Source organism: Echinops telfairi, unplaced genomic scaffold (genome assembly GCF_000313985.2).
Source record: "Echinops telfairi isolate 266 unplaced genomic scaffold, ASM31398v2 ScPeMD7_7410;HRSCAF=8448, whole genome shotgun sequence".
Lineage (NCBI taxonomy): Eukaryota > Metazoa > Chordata > Mammalia > Afrosoricida > Tenrecidae > Echinops > Echinops telfairi.
Genome location: NW_022111310.1, coordinates 10,924,706 through 10,942,730, shown reverse-complemented (window position 1 = coordinate 10,942,730; position 18,025 = coordinate 10,924,706). Strand labels below are relative to the sequence as shown.

Below are 18,025 nucleotides of genomic sequence, written 5' to 3'. Positions count from 1 at the left end.
CCCACCCACCCCCAAGTTAAAAAACCAAAACAAAACAAAATCCAAAACATGAAAACCAAAGGACTCATACCCCTCACACACACATTCAAGCACTTGCACACACACCTGAGCACACACACTTCTAAAACCTAGGCTTCAAGGAAAGTTCGTTTCTACTTTTTGGAACGAAACCCTTTGTTCACAAACAGAATGTGTCATATAGACTTAGATTAGTCTCCACTGCTCTCTTCCTGGAAAGACCTAATATGGGGAAACAGAGCAGCTGGCCGCTAGATTGGGAAAGAAAGAAAAAAAAGTAGTTCTTCAGGCTCCTTGTAGGATTTATGTGTTTCTTGTCCATTCTCACCAAAGGGATGGGATTCTAGTATATCCCCCTCCCCCTAATAAATGAGCAACCCCCCAAACACAATGCAAAGTAAAAGAAAAACACATTTTAAATGCACACACGAACGCCAGCTCATCCTAACAACTTATTTGTGTGAGACGGATCATGTGTTAATCTGACGAATAACGAAAGCGTGAACAGGGCCTCCTCCTCTGGCCCACAAGCTGCATAGCTGTGCCGAAAGTTTGGTTCTTTAGTTAAATTAAAAAAAAAAAGTTAACATCTTTGTTATTTTCATGTTTAAAATAAAAGCATTCCTATTCACAAAAGAACCCCTAAATCTCCCTTGCCCCCAAATTAAACAATAACACGCACACACACACAAAGAACAATTTATATGAAAAACTGAATTGTGCTGTGTTTGGAACACTCGAACTGATAGAAAATAAACACGTGGCAAACAAAACTGCACAATTACCTTAAGATTCGCTCACATGAAGCTACCAAATTCGAAATTATAGTTGAACACTAATAAACCGCTTACCTGGAATAAAGGATGACAATTCACAAACAGTTATCTAATAATTAAAGTCTGTTTCTTTTTTTTGTTTTGTTTTTTACTAAAATAATTTAAAAAATCACAGTATTTTAAGAAATAAAACCCACGTGGGGATTTTGAGCACAATTTGTGTTCCTTTCTTTAAACCTCTTTTTCGCTCTCTCCCCTTTCCGTTCACCATCTTGCCAGCAGTTCTCTCTGCATTTAACCACGGCGACGACAGGTAGTACTGACAAATGCAGAGACTCTCCCTTGGTTAATTTTGAGGTACTAGGAAACAGGTGACTGTTTTATGCAAAGCAGTTTTTGTGTTTTGTTTTTGTTTTGCTTTTTTTCCCCAAAGCGGCTGCAGTTAGGTCTTGAAAAAGCTTAAGGTATTAAAACTAGAAAAACGCACCAAAAGTCGTGCGTTAAAAAGTTGTTCCCCTCGGAGAAGGAATCTTCGGTGGTCACGGAGTGTCTGTCTGTCCGCCACATTCTGTCCGAGACCCCCAAGAGCACACCGGGGGCACAGGAGGCGCTTCCAGATTCCGCAGCAAATGGAACTTCTGCGGCGACGAAGATCCAGAAGAAAGGGTGCAGTGATGGAAAGGAGCCACATATTCCAACCATTTAAATAACTTTAATTTACAGACTCATTCACAAAGGTACCAGTGCTTTGAAAATAGATTGTTCAGTCCTAAAAAGCAGCTTTGTTTCTGTCTTCTCTTTTTCGGACCCTCCCTTTCTCAAGCCCAAGCCGGCCCACCCGCCTTTTCATCACTGTTCAAGTAAGCTTTGAGTAGGAATTTCACCAACCGCTTATTCATTTTTGGCCTCTGCGTTCTCCAGGAGAGACTTGTCGGCAGCTACCACACAGATGGCTACTGTTTCGCTCTTGAGAGTAAAGTCTATCCCCAGAGGCTCGTCCTCGTCCTTCTCTATGGAAGGCATCTGGACACCGTCTTCCATGTCTTTCGTGTGGATGTCTTCTCGGCTAACCTGCTTGAGATCATTCAAAGCCCTAGAACAGAACATGTGCACAAGAGGCATTTGTAGATGAGTAACATTTTTTTCCTCCTAACTAACTAAGAATGGGGGGTGTGGGTGGGAAGAAGACTCTACTGCTTGTTTGTTTGTCCCCCTGATCCCACGAAGGTCTTGAGGTTACCTCTGAACTAACGCCATGGGCATCCAACTAAAGCAAGAGCAGTTTATTCTCACTATGAAGTCCCTGGGTAGCATTATGAAAGGTTCACTTGCTTGCTTATTAGCCAAGAGGTTGGGGATTCAAGTCTCCCCAGAGGGGCCTTAGGAAAAAGGTCTGATGAGCTACTTCTGAAACACCAGCCCCTGGAAACAAAAAAGCTGACCCATATGGGGGAGACGCCAAGGCAGTGAGTTATCCTTGCTGCACATTAGGGCTTAAAGCAGGTAGTTCTGGCATCGTTGTAAAGAATTATACCTACAAAAATAACCACCATGAAATGTATCCATTATGCCCGCGGTTCTCAATCTTCCTAATGCCACGACCCTTTCATACAGTTCCTCATGTGGTGACCCCCAACCGTAAAATTATTTTTGTTGTTATTTCATAAGTGTCATTTTGCTACTGTTATGAATCGGGCTACCCCTGTGAAAGGGTCTTTTGACCTCCCAAAAGGGTTGCGACCCACAGGTTGAGAACCGCTGCATTATGCCATGATTTATTTCAGGGGTCCTCAAACTACGGCCCACGGGCCACATGCAGCCCCCCCCCAGGACATTTATCCGCTCTGTCGGGTGTTTTTGCTGCCGCTGCCTGTCCTGCTTAGCAGCTGACTGGTCCAGTGTGCATAGGGATTTGTTCATAGTTTCTTTTTAAACTATCATCCGGCCCTCCAATGGTCTGAGGGACAGTGAACTGGCCCCCGGTTTAAAAAGTTTGAGGACCCCTGATTTATTTCTAGAGCCCGAGCACAGTATTCTTCTACCAACTCTCTACTGGCCATAAGTGGTAACAGCAAGAATTATCTTATGTTCAAAGGCAGAAGTTTGGTATTAATAATAGTTATTAAAACTGAAAGAGCAACTCAGAGGATTGGACAAGCCCGGGGAGTGGGGGGTGGGGGGAAACAACCATGTAAATAAGCAACAAGAACTCTTACGATAGTACCCACATCTGGGGAAGCTTAATTTTATACTCTGTAGTCAAGAATTCCTGAGGCAGCCTCTCCGGAAATGAGCCACACCTGGGTTCTTTCTGTGCCTGTCTAAGGAGGTGCGACTATGTTCAAGGATCCTGTAAGTATTGTTTCATAGGTGTGCTCCCACCTACCTGGAAGGCAGGTAGAAGTTGGCTCTGTCCCCAGGTAGAGAACATTAAAGGCACCATGAGGTGCCGGGATTATTCAAGGTCCCCCAGGGAACAAGTCAGGAACAGAAGCCAGGACTTCTGACACCCCCTCCAGTGCTCTATCAGAATATGTCATGCTAAGGAAGGCTGAAGGGATACTGGCTGGAGATCTTGCTCTACATCTACACATGGGCTCCCGGGGGACGTCATTCACAGAGATGAGTTTGACCACGCTAAAGACCATCGGGAAAGGAGAGGTCTGGCTCTTCACAATTGCCTCTCCTCCCATAGCCCAGAGACATGGCATTGAGGAGCTATGTGTTGTCGGGGGAGCAAAGAAAGACCCTGATCTCCCTCCCACCCCCACTCGGGGAGGGGAAGAGGTGTTTTGGGGTGCTTCCACTTACATTCCGTGCCTCAGCACATGCCTTTCCCACTCGGAGCCCTGCGAAAACGCCCGTCCACAGAATTCACATGGAAAACGCTTCTCAGGGTTAACAGCAGTCCCACGATCAGAAAACCTCATAAGATCTGTGAGGAGAAGCAGAAATGTGAGTTGTGTGCTGTGTGAGGAGGTAGAACAGACCCATCAGCAATCTTTAGGAACCTCCCCTTGCCTACCTCCACTTGTCAAAGCAATTTCCAGATTCTTCCCTTTTTCTGCTACTTAACGTGTCCCCCTGAGGGTGTCTCCTGTATACTAACTATTCCTGGCTTCTGCCCCACATTTCCCCATTTCTGCTCACTTCCATAACAGCTTCCATGACAAATCATCTGTGTCTCTATTGCCAAAGAACCCCTTCCATCTTCCCACCCCCAGGCACAGAAGCATTCTCCCTACCACATCTTTCCCCGCTGGGTCTCACTGGTTAGCACTTGCTCATTTCTCAGAATCTGACAACATAAGTTTTTATCTTTATACACTACAAAGAATCCAAGCTTCTGAGGGGAGTAGACCAGGATCTTCATAGAAGACTTCAGAGTTTTAATTCCTTTCAAGTAAGCCCAAAGGTCCAGGTCTGTGGTCACCTGGCATGGACCTCCCTGTCAACACCTTCCACGGGTGGTGATGAGCACTGAAGGGGACCCAGGAGCAAAGGAGCTGGCATGTGTGTGAATTCTGGGCATATGGACCCTGGTAGCATTGTTGCCTTCCATGCGGGACAGTCACCCAGCATGTCAAATAGGCATCAGTAGAACTTCCAGATGGAGGTGGACTCTAGGAAGCTGAGGGCTGGTGATTCTAGCTCCGCACGTCTGCCAAAGAACATGCTATGGATCGCAACCATTTGATTTACAAACCGATCATGGGGAGGGATGGTGCAGCACCTGCAGGAATTTCGTTCTATAGTGCAGGGGGTTGCAACTTTAGGGCAGCAAAGAGCAACAGTGTGAAGGCATGTCTGCCACTAGCACGGGATCCTGGCCGGCGACCCAACAGGTCCTTCACAATGGGAGGGATTCATGAACGTGGGCTGTACAGTCATTTCTGGGCAGGGCTGTGGTCGGCATCAAATATTGACTGTCGTTTTGCTTCCTCCTCCATGGTGCTGGGCACACGTTAGGGGGCTGACTGATAAATGTGGACTGGCTGGCTAATGGTTTCGAGGCCACTCCTCCTGGCAGACTCCAAGACGAGGGCTTAGATGGCCTTTGTGTCGTCCCGAGTCCCAAGCCCGTATGGTCTTTCATTAAACCACAGAGGCCAGATCTTCACGTGGGCAATAAACAGCAGGGGCCAGACGGTTCTGCAGCCACGCTGCAAAGCGAGGGAAGCGCACACCGAAATGCTGAGTGTCTCCACCGATCTGACCTTACCCCTCTGTGCCCGCTCGGACAGGATGTCACAGAAAGATGGCTCCTCCCTGAGACCCATCCCGCCCTACCAGCGACGTTAACAGGAGAGGTGTTTTCTGTGCTGCTTTAATCTGCGCACACACACACACACACACACACACACACACACACACACACACACAAGCTCGGTGAATGGGGCCGGTTTTTAACAAAAGATGAAACATTTTCTCACAAATTAAGGAGATCACCCCACAAGCCATTAAAAATAATTGCACAGACCATCTTCCTTGATTCTTTTCATTGGAAATGAGACAGCACCATCTGCTCCGCGCATTAATTCCTTAGCAGGGATTATCTTGGGCAAGAAATCCACAGAATGCCTCCCTGACTCCTCCCCAGCTGCATAATGAGAGGGGGAGGGGAGGGGAGGCTTGGCTCCAGTTGGATTTCTTCATGCCTCGTTTCTTCTCTTTCAAATTCCCTCCGAGTTTTCCTGGGCAGGACCTGCAGTTTGTCCCCAGGTCAGCGCTCTCTCCTGCTCCCTGGTTAGAAAGGACGTGGGGATCCCTCCTTTCCCAAGGAGGAGTCTGATGAAAGCGTGCACCACCCCCAGAGGAAGGGGGATCTGCCGAGACTTGTGCCTTTGCTCTTAGGAAATGGGAATCGGTCATCTTTCTACCCAACAGCTCATGCCGTTTCATCCTGCCATCGGGCCACTCGTGCCCTGTCCCAGAGAATCGTGCCAAAGCACCCCGCTCGCTCTACTCCTGGAAGACAGAATGTCTAACAAAACCCCCCACAAAAACCCACCCAGCCTATTGTGTGCCATTCCCTTCTTCTTGGCAAGAGCATACCTATATGGTGGAACAGGGCTCTAGGTCTATTCAAAGGGGAAGGGACAAAGGAGGCTGTTCTTTCAATGCACCCCATGGGGGGTGGGGGTGGGGGGAGGCTTAGGCTTGTAATTCCCATTAACATTACTGGAAGTTATTCATGTAAATCTCCACCCTCCAGGACAGGAATACATGCCTCTCCGCCCTGAGGACTATGTTTCCCCCCCTATGTGGTTAAGGCTCATGAATGTCGATGCCACACTTTCCGGCAAGAAGCAATCAGAGACCAAGAAGTTCTCTCTAGTCCACCAAGCTGGTCCGATGCCTCCGCGCAGCAAAGAAAGAAGCCAAAGAAGCTCCGCAGAAGGAACCTTGCCTGGTGCCCGCTGCGCCTCTTCTGCTATCTTGCTTTCGTCTGATTTTCTAGGTGGTTTGTTTTTGCCAGGGAGCACAAGACGACAAAGAGCTCTGGCCTCTGCAGGGCTTACAGCCTCTAAAATCACATGTTCAGGTTTAGAGATTAAAATGCCTTCATATCCAACGAGGAATCATTTATCTTCGGAAGGACCAGCGGTACCCAGAGCATCGGGAGGAAGCCTGTAGCTTTAGAGCAGCTGTAGAAAGCACCCCTCTCTCAGAACACTCTGGTAACAGGCCACCGATATTAAAAATTCATCACTAAGCCCCCCCACTATCATGATCCCAATTCTACCTTACAAATCCGGCTAGACCAGAGGATGTACACTGGTACCGATAAGAACTGGAAACACAGGAATCCAGGATGGATGAAGAGGGGAGGGATGGGGAAAAAATGAGGAGCTGATGCCAGGGGCTTACGTGGAGAGCAAATGTTTTGAGAATGATAAGGGCAACGAATGTACAAATGTGCTTTATACAATTTATGTATGGATTGTGATAAGAGTTGCATGAGCCCCCAATAAAATGATGAAAAAAACCGAAACAAAAACTCAAAAAAAAATTCATCACTAGGAAAATGGTATTGGTGAAAATCCCAAGAAAGGGCAAATCCATACTTAGACCACCGCCGTTTTCCTGATAATACGGGTTCATTGAACAATAGTTGTGACTTTACCGCAGAGCGCTACCAGTCAACTTCTCGATTGTTGATATTTCAAGCTGGCAAAGCCAGGGTTTAGGGGTGGGGCACAGGGATGAAGGGAACGGAGGAAGGACCAGTGAGTGCCCTGGAAGTCAATGGCTGCCAAGTAGACTTCTTTAGGCTTGTGGACTAACAGAGCAGGGAAAACAAAAGATATTTTGCAAAAGTAGACCACAGATTTCCAAATCCACATATTCCCTGTAAGGAAGGATAGTCCAGTCTCCAGGACCAGGTGACTGGCATGGACAACAGTAGAGGTCTTGGCTTTGGAGCTGGAAGATCTCCAACCAACCCCCAGGGGATTTTCACTTTGGACAAGTTCTTCAGTGACAAAAATCCCATCTCCACCGCAGGGTTAACAGCTAGGAGCCCTGGTGGCATAGTAGCTGAGCACTGGGCTGCGGACCGACAGGTGGGCAATTAGAAACCACCCTCCGCTCTGCAGGAAAAAGGGAAGGCTTTCTACTCACCAAAAGAGTTCCTGTGTGGGAAACCCATGGGGACAGTGCTACTCCATCCTATAGGGTCACTGGGCATCAACTCAAGGGCAGTGAGCTTTTGAGAGTTTTGCATTAAGGTTGTCTTATGCATTATCTTTGTGGTAGTTATATAATTGTCAATTTGAGAGGATTAAGAGTGCAGAGGTGGAGGCTAGGCTGTCAATCGGGACACAGGCAATGAGACTTCTGTGTGGGGATGGCCTTCTCCTGAGGATGCTGGGAAGTCTGGTACTTCCTCCTTGGAGGCAGGAGACACTTCTCTCTCTGCTGACTTCCCTGGGAGACACTGCAGCTGACAAGAATTCTAAAGCTGGAGAAGCCAAGTAGAGACCCCTGCCAGCACTGAGATGTTTACAACGCTACTGGATCCAAAGACTTCCTACCCACTGGTCTGTGATTGTCCTGCATTCGGCATCATTGCATGTTTTCTGTGGGTCTGAAAAGGACTTTATGGATTGATATTGGACATATGGGCTAATGTCGGGCTTATGGACTTGATCTGGACTGGGATGTTTTCTCAATGTTCAATTGCTCTTGTATATAAACCTCTCCCTTATATACAGATGCGTGTTTATGAATTTGTTTCTCTAGTCTACCCAGACTAACACAACCTTATTTAATCTTTATAAGAACTGTACAATGTAGATGGTATTATTACTAGTATTTTATGAATGATGACGAGAAATAATTTCCCCAGTCATACAGTAAATAAGTTGTAGTGGAACTAGATGTAAAACACAGGCAAGCTGCCTGCAGATTCCTGTACACAAGACTGAAGCCATAGAAAAGCCACCAACACCAAGCCTGGCACATAATGATCCTCAATGACAACAGCACAGTCACCGGTTCAAACTTATCAGCTGCCCCACAGAACAATGGGAAGGCTGTCTGCTCCCACTAAGATGTTCACTCCTAGAAACCTCGCAGAGAATTACTACAAGTGGGGAGTCGACTCGATGGCGATGGAGTTGGTTTGGGTTTAATGTTTATTAATCAAGTTTATATGCCCCATATACTTTTGATAAACTTGCAATAGATGCCAACCTATTTTCCTATATGCATTTTATAGATTTCCTCAATATTCCATGTCGAACAATAAAGAAAACCAATGATAGACCCTCTAAATGTATATCGACACCCAAATATACTTTTGGGGAGGGAGGAAAGAAATAAACACCTTATTTTTATATAGTTGTAGACACACAAGAAGTTGCATATAACAATACAAAAGCCCCAGGAAACCTTCCCAAGTTATCCTATAACTATACAATTGAATGAAAGCAGTGGTTTTTTCTTGTTCCTCCTTTACAAATCAGAAACCAAGCATCAAGGGAATTGAAGCAGACCAAGCAGAGACATATGGAGAGGGCTCAGGCTGTTTGTAGTCTCTCTCTAACCCCCAGAGTAGGCGCCCCAGCAGCCCAGAGTTAAATAAGCTTTCAGCTGGAAGTTCATTCTTATTCCTCGATAGGTTTACATTCTCACCAGTTGAACTGTCTGCCTGTCTTTATTCTGAAGATTCCCACATATATGCAAGGCATTTTAAACTGCCACCTATGGTGTGTGTGTGTGTGTGTGTGTGTGTGTGTGTGTGTGTTAACAAACATGTATCTATAGACAAATAGAAAATACCTCTTTTCCTTGGGGTTTCTATAACTGGTAATAGTTTCCAATGACATTGCCCCTGAAGAGTTTCCTAAGTCAGCCTGTTCCGTTCCTTAACTAAGAAGAATCACTCCTTCTGTTACTCCTAGAACAACCTCCTGCTTCCCTTCTGCCTCGCCATGGACGTGCTGGCTGCCATCTGGGACTACACAGGCAGGAATGACACTAACCTCTGTCTTCAGCCTTGCTGTTCATTTCCTCCTCCTTGTCTTCATCCTCACTGCTTGAGCTCTCCATTTTTTCCTTCATCTGTTCCAGCTGATCCAAGTTCACCCGTCCGACCAGCTCAAAGTTCCGGCTGACCTGAAAAGGCCCAAACAAGTGATGGAAGGATGGAGTGAGTGAAGAGTGACAGACTAAACGGGATGGGTAGCCCAAGGTAGAGGGAGCCACCTTTCCAACATCGTATTCCTATGACTGATTTCTCCCTCTAAAAAAGGATCAAACAACAATGCCACCTAAGAGGTCCTTTTCATCAATGCTTTGAGGTGTCACTGCCCTTCTCTCCCACAGTTCACAGGGACAGTCAACGCTGGAACTTCTTTATCAAACGTGTTAAAAAGGGATGAGATATTAATTAGTAGGAATTCCCAGAGCAAACAATAAGGTACTCAGCCACTAACCAAATAGTCGAATCTACCCGCAAGCACCATTGGACGGGCACTCTACTTTAGAATAACCAGTCATCGAAAAGCTATGGGTCATACAGAGTTCTGGCCTGACATATCATTCTTCCTGGTGTCCTCATGAGTGGTAATGAACTCCGTGCTAACTGGTTTAACAGACAGTAGGAAGGAAAATATATCGCAAAGGTTTGGGTACACAGCAGGGCTTGATCATTTATTTCATTCTAAGGTATCTGTTTCATAATTTACCCAAGCTTGAAATGCTTTTGGAAGCAACGAGGTCCTGTGAACATCCTAAACACACGGAGCATCGACCACAACCCCTTTCATGCCCCTATCAACTAGAGGGCTGAAGCGATCTCGTTTGAACTCAGATATAACTATAAACTAGATTCTTAACTCTAGTTTCAAATGGAAGGCAAGGTTAAAATTACTTGTGCTACTGCTGCTTTTGAAGCAGACAAGTCGACTATTTTTCAAGGCTTGGATTAACTTGAGAAAAACCTAGGTGACAGATCCCCCAAAGCCTTTTAAAATGGTAGCGATGGCTGTCTTTTATTTATACAGAATGTTAGAAAAATGGGAGAACCGAATTTTCCTCAACGGATCACCCGAAAGGAATAAAAATCCACATTAAGAAAAATGATTAATAATCATCAGTTTGGGTTTCTCATAGCAATAGTAGCCTAACATTTACCTTCCTTTTTTCATCTGTTTCCAGAACCTCTAGGGCTGCAGACATAGAATGATCTGGAGTGACAAGTTAGCATTGGACTCAGGTCAATGGAATGACTCCTCTGGGTAAGGCGTCAACCTTCCACTGGGGGCGCGGGGAGGGAGCATACAAAGATGAATGAGACCTGGTCGGGCCTCCCCAGGATCACAGGTCAGTAAGGATGGAAGAGACAACATCATGAATTAGAATCCAAAGCAAATTTCCATTGCTGCTACAGTAGAGACACTGAGTGTAATGAGGGCACAAGAGAGGCAAGAGAGAATTTACAAGCCAATTCCAAAATTTTCTCTAGGCGCACAGTGGAAAAAAAAAAAGATTTGCCGAGCACCACCACCAATTCCATATGCCAGGCAGATGGGAACATCATCACGGACTGTGACAAATGTGAAAGAAAGGGACTTAAGAATATCAGGTCCGACAGGCTACCGACTGTCCCAACAAATAAACAGCCCCAGCAAAGAGGCACCAAACTCAGGGGGAAACGACCCTTCTGAAAGGAACAACAGCTGGTTCTTTGACCTCTGTAATACTGAAATCCACAAAAATCAGTTGCCATCGAAAACAATTCAACATGGATGGAAAAAATGTCTTTGTCCAGCTCCCTGCTAAGCATTCAGGGACATTAACTCCTTGTTTTGCACATTAACTGTCTTCAATGAACTACTGTTATAGCACCTCTCCAACCTGAGGTTTCTTTACCATGTCTCACTCATGCAGACAGACCTATGTCCAAGCACGGGCTTTGAAGTCGGTCTAACTTGAACTACAGTTCAAGTTCAGAGTCTGACATAAAGTTACTTAACATGTATGTCCTCAGTGTCCTGATGTGTACAGGAAGTCCGCATAGTATCTAAAACACAGCAGTACTGACAAACGCATGTCCCTATCTTTCCTGAATTTGACTTTGGAAAGACACGTAAGAAGCATTGTCAACACATACTGGAGATGGTACGTTTATACTTTTTGGATCCACAAGTCTACATTTTAATGATAGAGCATTTGGAATAAACATGTACATAAACATTTTCCGGGTTAATAGTTTGCCAAGACCCAAGTCCAGAATTCAAATGTGCTTAATTTAAAAGTATTTATTCCCTCTTCCCACCTCCAATCAGACAATCCGCTCCCACTTCCCATCTTTAGTAACCAGGGCAACTGTGGGTACGGGAAAAGGACATGTGGGGTGGGCAGTCACCAGGAAACAAAAAATGACAAAACCACGGAATCCAAATTAGAATGTGCAAATATCTGCTTTAGTCTCGTAGCTTCCACCCTCTCATTCACTCACTTAGCCAACATGGCCGCCTGCTGCGTACCAGCACATGTTAGATGTGCTGCCCTGCCCCTCCAGGAGAGCCCAGTCACCAAGCCAACAGGTGTATTTCGGTTGGTTTTGCTTTACCTCCTTATTTTTTGGGGGAAGGCTTTATTTGTCCACTCTCCCATCACCATCACCCCTTCGCAGGAAAACACCGGACATTTTGGGTTCTGCACATCTTCAGAATAATGCCTGATGAGATGATCTTTGTGACGAGGTATTCACACAGGGCTAACCCGGGCTGATTTAGCGTGAAGATCGCTACAGTTTTTAAAGCGCTTTCCGCTGACATCTTTCTACATAATTAGAAGATTTCAAACTAAAATCGAGGCACAGTGCTAGATGATGACCAGATATGAAATCTTCCACGCAGCAATCTGATCGCAATCCTAATACCCAGGAGGGCTCCTTCTGCACATCTGAGGCTCCCCTGTTTGTGCGCGGATGATGCAACACCCTGCGCTCCCACCAGCTACTCTGGTCCTTTCTCTTATCTACCCGAGGGTCACAATGATTTTTAACAATTTTTTGAAGCTAACAGATTTTATTTTTCAGCAGTTTTGGGGCAGTGCAGTTAAAAAAAAAATTAAATCTGTTCCCGTCAGTTTCTGATTCCTTTGAGGGTCTAATCCAAATCCCTTACTGTGGTTGACATGGCCCTGATCATCTTATCTCCACCCACTCCCACTTTCCCTCCAGTTGCCTTACTCCTCCCCCTCTCCCCACCCCCAACACACACACACACACACACACACACACACACACACACACACACACACGCACACTGAGGGCCATTGACTGTGCGATGGTCTTGACCTCGTGCCTGTGCCCTCGCCATTCCTTCTGCACAGAACTTTCTCAAGCCTGCCCACTTACGTGGAGAATCCTGCAGTCTTCCAGCCTCGCTCCACCCTTCCAGCCTCCCCTCACCCCTTTCTCCGTTACACATCCTTGCTCTAGGCTTCCACAGCACCCTATGTTCTGCCCCACTTTGTAACTCATTCCACTGGGATAGTATTTATGATTTGCCTCTCCTCTGTGGACTTGAAAACTCTGGTCAGTAAATTTGGAGCGGAATCTGTTCTCATCTCTTGCCTAGGGGACTTCCCCATTTTAATGCGAACTCTTCATACATACCCATCTTCACCAAAGTTTTTGGAAAACAGCAAAAAGGGTCGATGTCCAGTCACCTCTATATGATGCCGATGAACAAGTTCTCCCAGTCTGGTCTGCTGGTCTGTCTTCCTGGTCACGTCCCATGCTGTCGTGCTACCACAGCCAAGTCTGTGGCCTGCTCTGTACACTTGGCATGGGATAAATACGACTTTCAGTCACTCATGTTTCAGCAGGTGGATATACTGTGGCTTTGCAGTTCTTTGAACCACCAAGTTGGCTCTGACCTGGCATTGGACAGAATGAAAAGTTGCCCAGAACAGAGTCATCTTCGAGGCCATGGGTGTGTTGCGTCCATCGCTGAGGATAGTCCAGCAGCCCCTCTCATTGAGGGTCTCCCTAAGTTTTGCTGGCTTCTCTACTCTCTCAACCGAGAAGCCCTTTGCAGTCAACTCTTTGTTCCTGATAGGTCAGTCAGCTGAATCTTGCAGCTTCACTTCGAAGGAGTACTCTGTTTGTATTTCTTCCAAGACTGATTGTCCCTTAGGCTAAGTCTAGTTTTTCACTATGAAAAAGAATGCAGTGATAAACCTCGTGGCATACGCGTATAAACCTTTCTTTCATGTTGAGTTTTATTTCTGTAGGCTGCATTTCCAAATGTGAAGCTATAGGGTGACGTCAAAGGGTATGAGGTTCGTTCTATTTACACTATTGCAGAGTTGGATGACATGGTCCTACCACTACGTTACTGTTGCTGGTTACCACCAACTTCTTGTTGGTACAAGGGGCATATCAGAGGAAATTCACCTTTTTTCCTAGAGGTCTGAATAATTTATGACTGGTTCCACCACCACCCTCACACCCCCACAAAAGTCTGTAACAAACACTCTTCTAGGATGCTGACCACTTCTTACTTGGCTTTAGATGCCTAGTGGGTACGGCCAGTCATCTTGTCAATGTTAGTTGAGTTCACAGGTAGCAGGAAAACCCGTGGGAGATCGTAAAATAGATATAACAGTGTAATATGGCTTTAAGATTTGTATACCATGATTTAAACCTACATGGTTAATGAGAGAATAAAATTGGACGCTTTCCAAAAAGGTTTTGTTTCACTATTTAACCAGTACCGCTTATGTTAAAAATGGACCCAATCACTTTTACATGTGTCTCTTAGCTCTTACAGACCTTCCACATTTGTAGAGGAGGAAAGGAGAGCGCTAATTAAGTAAACGATCAAGACAGGCCCAGAACTCATTTCTTTACATAGCACAAACCTTCCCTACTATAATGCACATCATATACAGAAGTGAGAAATTATTTGTCAAAATTCATCCATGGTACTGGCTGAATGCATACTGCAACAGGACTGAGCAATAACGTCCTTTAAGAATTTTTGTTTTTCAAAACAGAAACCTTTCTGAGAGTATTAAGAATAAATGCTCTTAAAAATGCTCAGAAGAGTAGGGGACATAGAATTCAAGGAGAATATCTCATTTCTTCTTAGAATCACTGGATCGGAATAAGAAAACATGCTTCTTTTTGCATGACCTGACTTCGGAAAAATACCCAGACAAAATGTTTCAACTAATTTTAAGTATCACAGCATAACTCTTATCACAAGTACTCAATACATTGAAGTCAGAGGCATTATTAAGAAGTGGAATTCTGTTGCTGGCCAACTTCAGAACCTCAAACCGAGGGACAAAGGTGCACATGGACCCTGCACTACACTTATTTGAAAAGAATGAAGCATTTCAAACGTCTCATCTTCAGGTCTATAGTCTCGGGAGACACCAAGGGCAATGGGTGTAACATTGTTACAAGGAAGATGGTCTACCTACTACTTCTATGAGTAGCTATGAGGGTCTTCAAAGCTCTCGAGGAGCCATCCACAGTAGTTACTTCTTTCTCCCTGTCCAGAGGAAAGAAGAGCGATGGCAATCGAAAGACACGTGGAAATGGTTAGTCCCCTGGACTGCCCGACCAGACACAGATCTGTCTTCAAAACCCGAACCCTGTGACCAGCTACCACCAACTGCTCAGGATAGAATGGGAGAAAAAATATGGAAACGAACTCAAAAATCATAAATGAGAAAAAGATTAGTGGCCAGACAGGGACTGGTGGAACTACCAAGACTATGGCCCTTAGGAACCCTTTAGCTCTGAGTTGAACTCATCATTATGTCAAAATAACCAACCATTTAAGATCAAAGGGGCAGCATCCACTCAAGGGCAAAGTTCAGCGGGTGGGGAAAGAAGGCCACGGGAATGGGGAGGAAGGGGGATAAGCCACGGCACTTGGAGGAGAAGACAATGAATGAGATAAAACAACATTTGCATGAATTGTTTAACATCAAACTGATTACTTGCTCTGTAATCTTCCCTCACTTTACAATACCAAGTTGAAAAATAAATAAAATTTCCTAGCTGTAAGGTGGTTCCTAGTTTTGAAAAAGTTGCACCCACTGACAAGAGAGACCAGTTAACAGTTGAGTCTGAGTCAAAGAATGAAATCGTGCCCCGCAGAGAAGCAGCAGGGGCCTATGGAGGAGTGCAGTAGGTGCAATGAGTGCATGAAAAGGTGAGCAAATAACTTCAAAGGCTGAAACAAAGAACATTTTTATATGCCCCGGAGAGGTTCTGCTAAGGTTGTCAAGCAATTGGTCACACTTTTCGATCCTCCACATTGCAGTTCTCTGTTTTCCAAATACAGGCAAGAAGCTGTGGCTGACAGACCAAGTAGCAACATGAACAGGAGGAGAGGTAATGACGAAACTACATAATCATCAGGAGAAACCTTGGTGGGCAGAAGTCCGTAGAGGTGGTCAAATTCAAGCTGCTAGTGCCTCGTTAAATGGAATTAGGCATGAAAAGCACAGGCTTGAGAAGGATGGGAATTCCAGAACACTTCACCATGCTCGTGTGGAACCTGTACAGGTGTCAAGAGGCACTTCTGAGAACAGAAGATCCAGGGAATACTGCACGGTCTAAAATCAGGCAAGGTGTACGCCAGGGGTATATCCTCTCACCATATACACTCAGCCTGTATGCTGAGCAAACAATCAGAGAAGCTGGAGTATATGAAGAAGAATGCAGCATCAGGATTGGAAGACGGCTTATTAACAACCTGGGATATGCAGATGACACAGCCTTGCCTACTGCACGTGAGGTGTCTTGGCATGTGCTGACGGAGACCACGGAGTGCAGCCTGGACTAAGACGTAACATCCTGATAAAAAGAGAAAAGGCTGAAGTTGGCCGGGATATTGTCTTGCTCGGATCCACAATCAATGCTCACAGAAGCACCAGTCAAGCGTTCACAGGACACATTGCATTGGGTATGTCTGCTACACAAGATCTCTTTAAAGTGTTGAAAAACAGAATGTTACTTTGAGGACTATGCTAAACCTGATCCAAACCATGGTGCTTTCAATAGCCTCGTATACATTGAAAGTTGGTCACTGATGGATCAGGTATCAGGCATAAAAAACTCAAAACAACCATTTCGATGCGAATGAGGGGGGTTGGAATGGAGACCCAAAGCCCATCTGTAGACTATTGGAGATCCCCTCACAGAAGGGTCACAAGGAAGCCAGTGTGCAGTATAGCACCAACGAAACACAACATTCCTCTTGTCCTTTAATGCTTCCTCCCACCTACTATCAAGACCCCAGTTCTATCTCGTAAATCTGGTGAGACCAGAGCACGTACACTGGTACAGATAACAGATAAATCCCTCAGGAAGGTGGGGGGAGAAGGGGGAGAAAGGGGGAACCGATCTCAATGATTGAAGTACAACCCCTGCCCCAGGGGGACGAACAACAGAAACGTGGGTGAAGGGAGACAGCAGACGGGGTAAAATACGAAAATAAAAACAGTTTATTAATTATCAAGGGTTCACGAGGGTGGGGGAGGGAGGGGAAAAAACAGAAGCTGATACCAAGGGCTCAAGTAGAAAGACAATGTTTTGGAAATGGTGATGGCAACGTCTGTACATATATGTGCTTGATACAATTGATGTATGGATTGCTATAAGAGCTGTAAGAACCCCCAATAAAGTGATTTATTGAAATAAAAAAGAAAGTCGGACACTGAATAAGGAAGACCAGAGAAAAATCACTCCATTTGAACTACAGTGATGGCGAAGGATACTGAGCGTATCACGGACTGCCAAAAGAAGAAGCAGTTCTGTCTTGCAACAAATACACCAGCAGGCCCTTGAGAGGCAAGGATGTCAGACATGCTTGCAGGAGAGAGCAGTCCTTGGGGAAGGACATCATGCTCGGTACAGCGGAGGGGCGGAGAAAAGGAGAAGGCCTTCCACGAGACGGACGGGCACAGGGGCTGCAACAACGGGCTCAAACATGAGAACCATTGGGAAGATGGTGCAGGCCTGGGTGGTGTCTCGTTCCGTGGTACAGAGGGTGGTGGCAGCTAACGACAAGAATAATGAAAAAGACATTTTGGCCAAAGGCGTGTTTTATGATTTGAATCGGTGAAGAATTTTTTTCCTTCATTCTCAGCTTCTTTCCTAACAAAAGGTTCCATGTGATGTTGAGACCACAATGGGTTTCACGAGTTCAGAAAGCGCACCCCTTGTACAGGAATAACGAAAATGGTGGTGAGTCCCTCTGAGCTTCAAGTTCTGCCATTTTGCCTAAATATGCAAAAAAGCAAGACAGGAGGTTCTCTGAGTGCATTTGCCCAAGGCGCCATTGGTATGAAAAATGGAAAACATTTCTAAGTAAATTCAATTAGTGAATGCAGATTGCTTGAGTAAGACTATCCTTCTACATTTAATATACTGAACAAGACAATTTTATGAGCACACCAAGTTAGAGATAATATATTTTTATGTCCCTTAAACTAGCAAAGGGACTTCACAAGCATAAAAAGCACAAACGAAGTATGTAAATACTTAAACTTTCTTATCTATTAAAAAAAGTGGGTCTATATTTTTAATGTGAGAAAATGCCAAGGTTTTGTTTGACCCTCCCACCCCAGGATTCAAATGTTAAATCTTCATCATCTACTCCTATTATCCTAAATGGGATTTAGAGACAGGTATTCCTGTGTGTGTGTGTGTGTGTGTGTGTGTGTGTGTGTGAGAGAGAGAGAGA

General features: G+C 45.3%; 1 protein-coding gene across 3 annotated transcripts in view; it reads right to left on the bottom strand.

The window, feature by feature from the left end:
• Positions 1–1,486: 1,486 nt before the first annotated feature.
• Positions 1,487–18,025, bottom strand: part of ZNF462 (zinc finger protein 462) — a 148,767-nt gene continuing 132,228 nt past the window's right edge. For all 3 annotated transcript variants that reach the window (XM_045296575.1, XM_004710962.2, XM_030887373.2), the window contains exons 11-13: positions 9,284–9,416; positions 3,606–3,729; positions 1,487–1,887 (exon numbers count right to left, since the gene is read on the bottom strand). In XM_045296575.1, the coding sequence (XP_045152510.1) occupies positions 1,686–1,887; positions 3,606–3,729; positions 9,284–9,416 (459 nt within the window). In that variant the 3' untranslated portion in view covers positions 1,487–1,685. The remainder of the gene's footprint in view (positions 1,888–3,605; positions 3,730–9,283; positions 9,417–18,025) is intronic.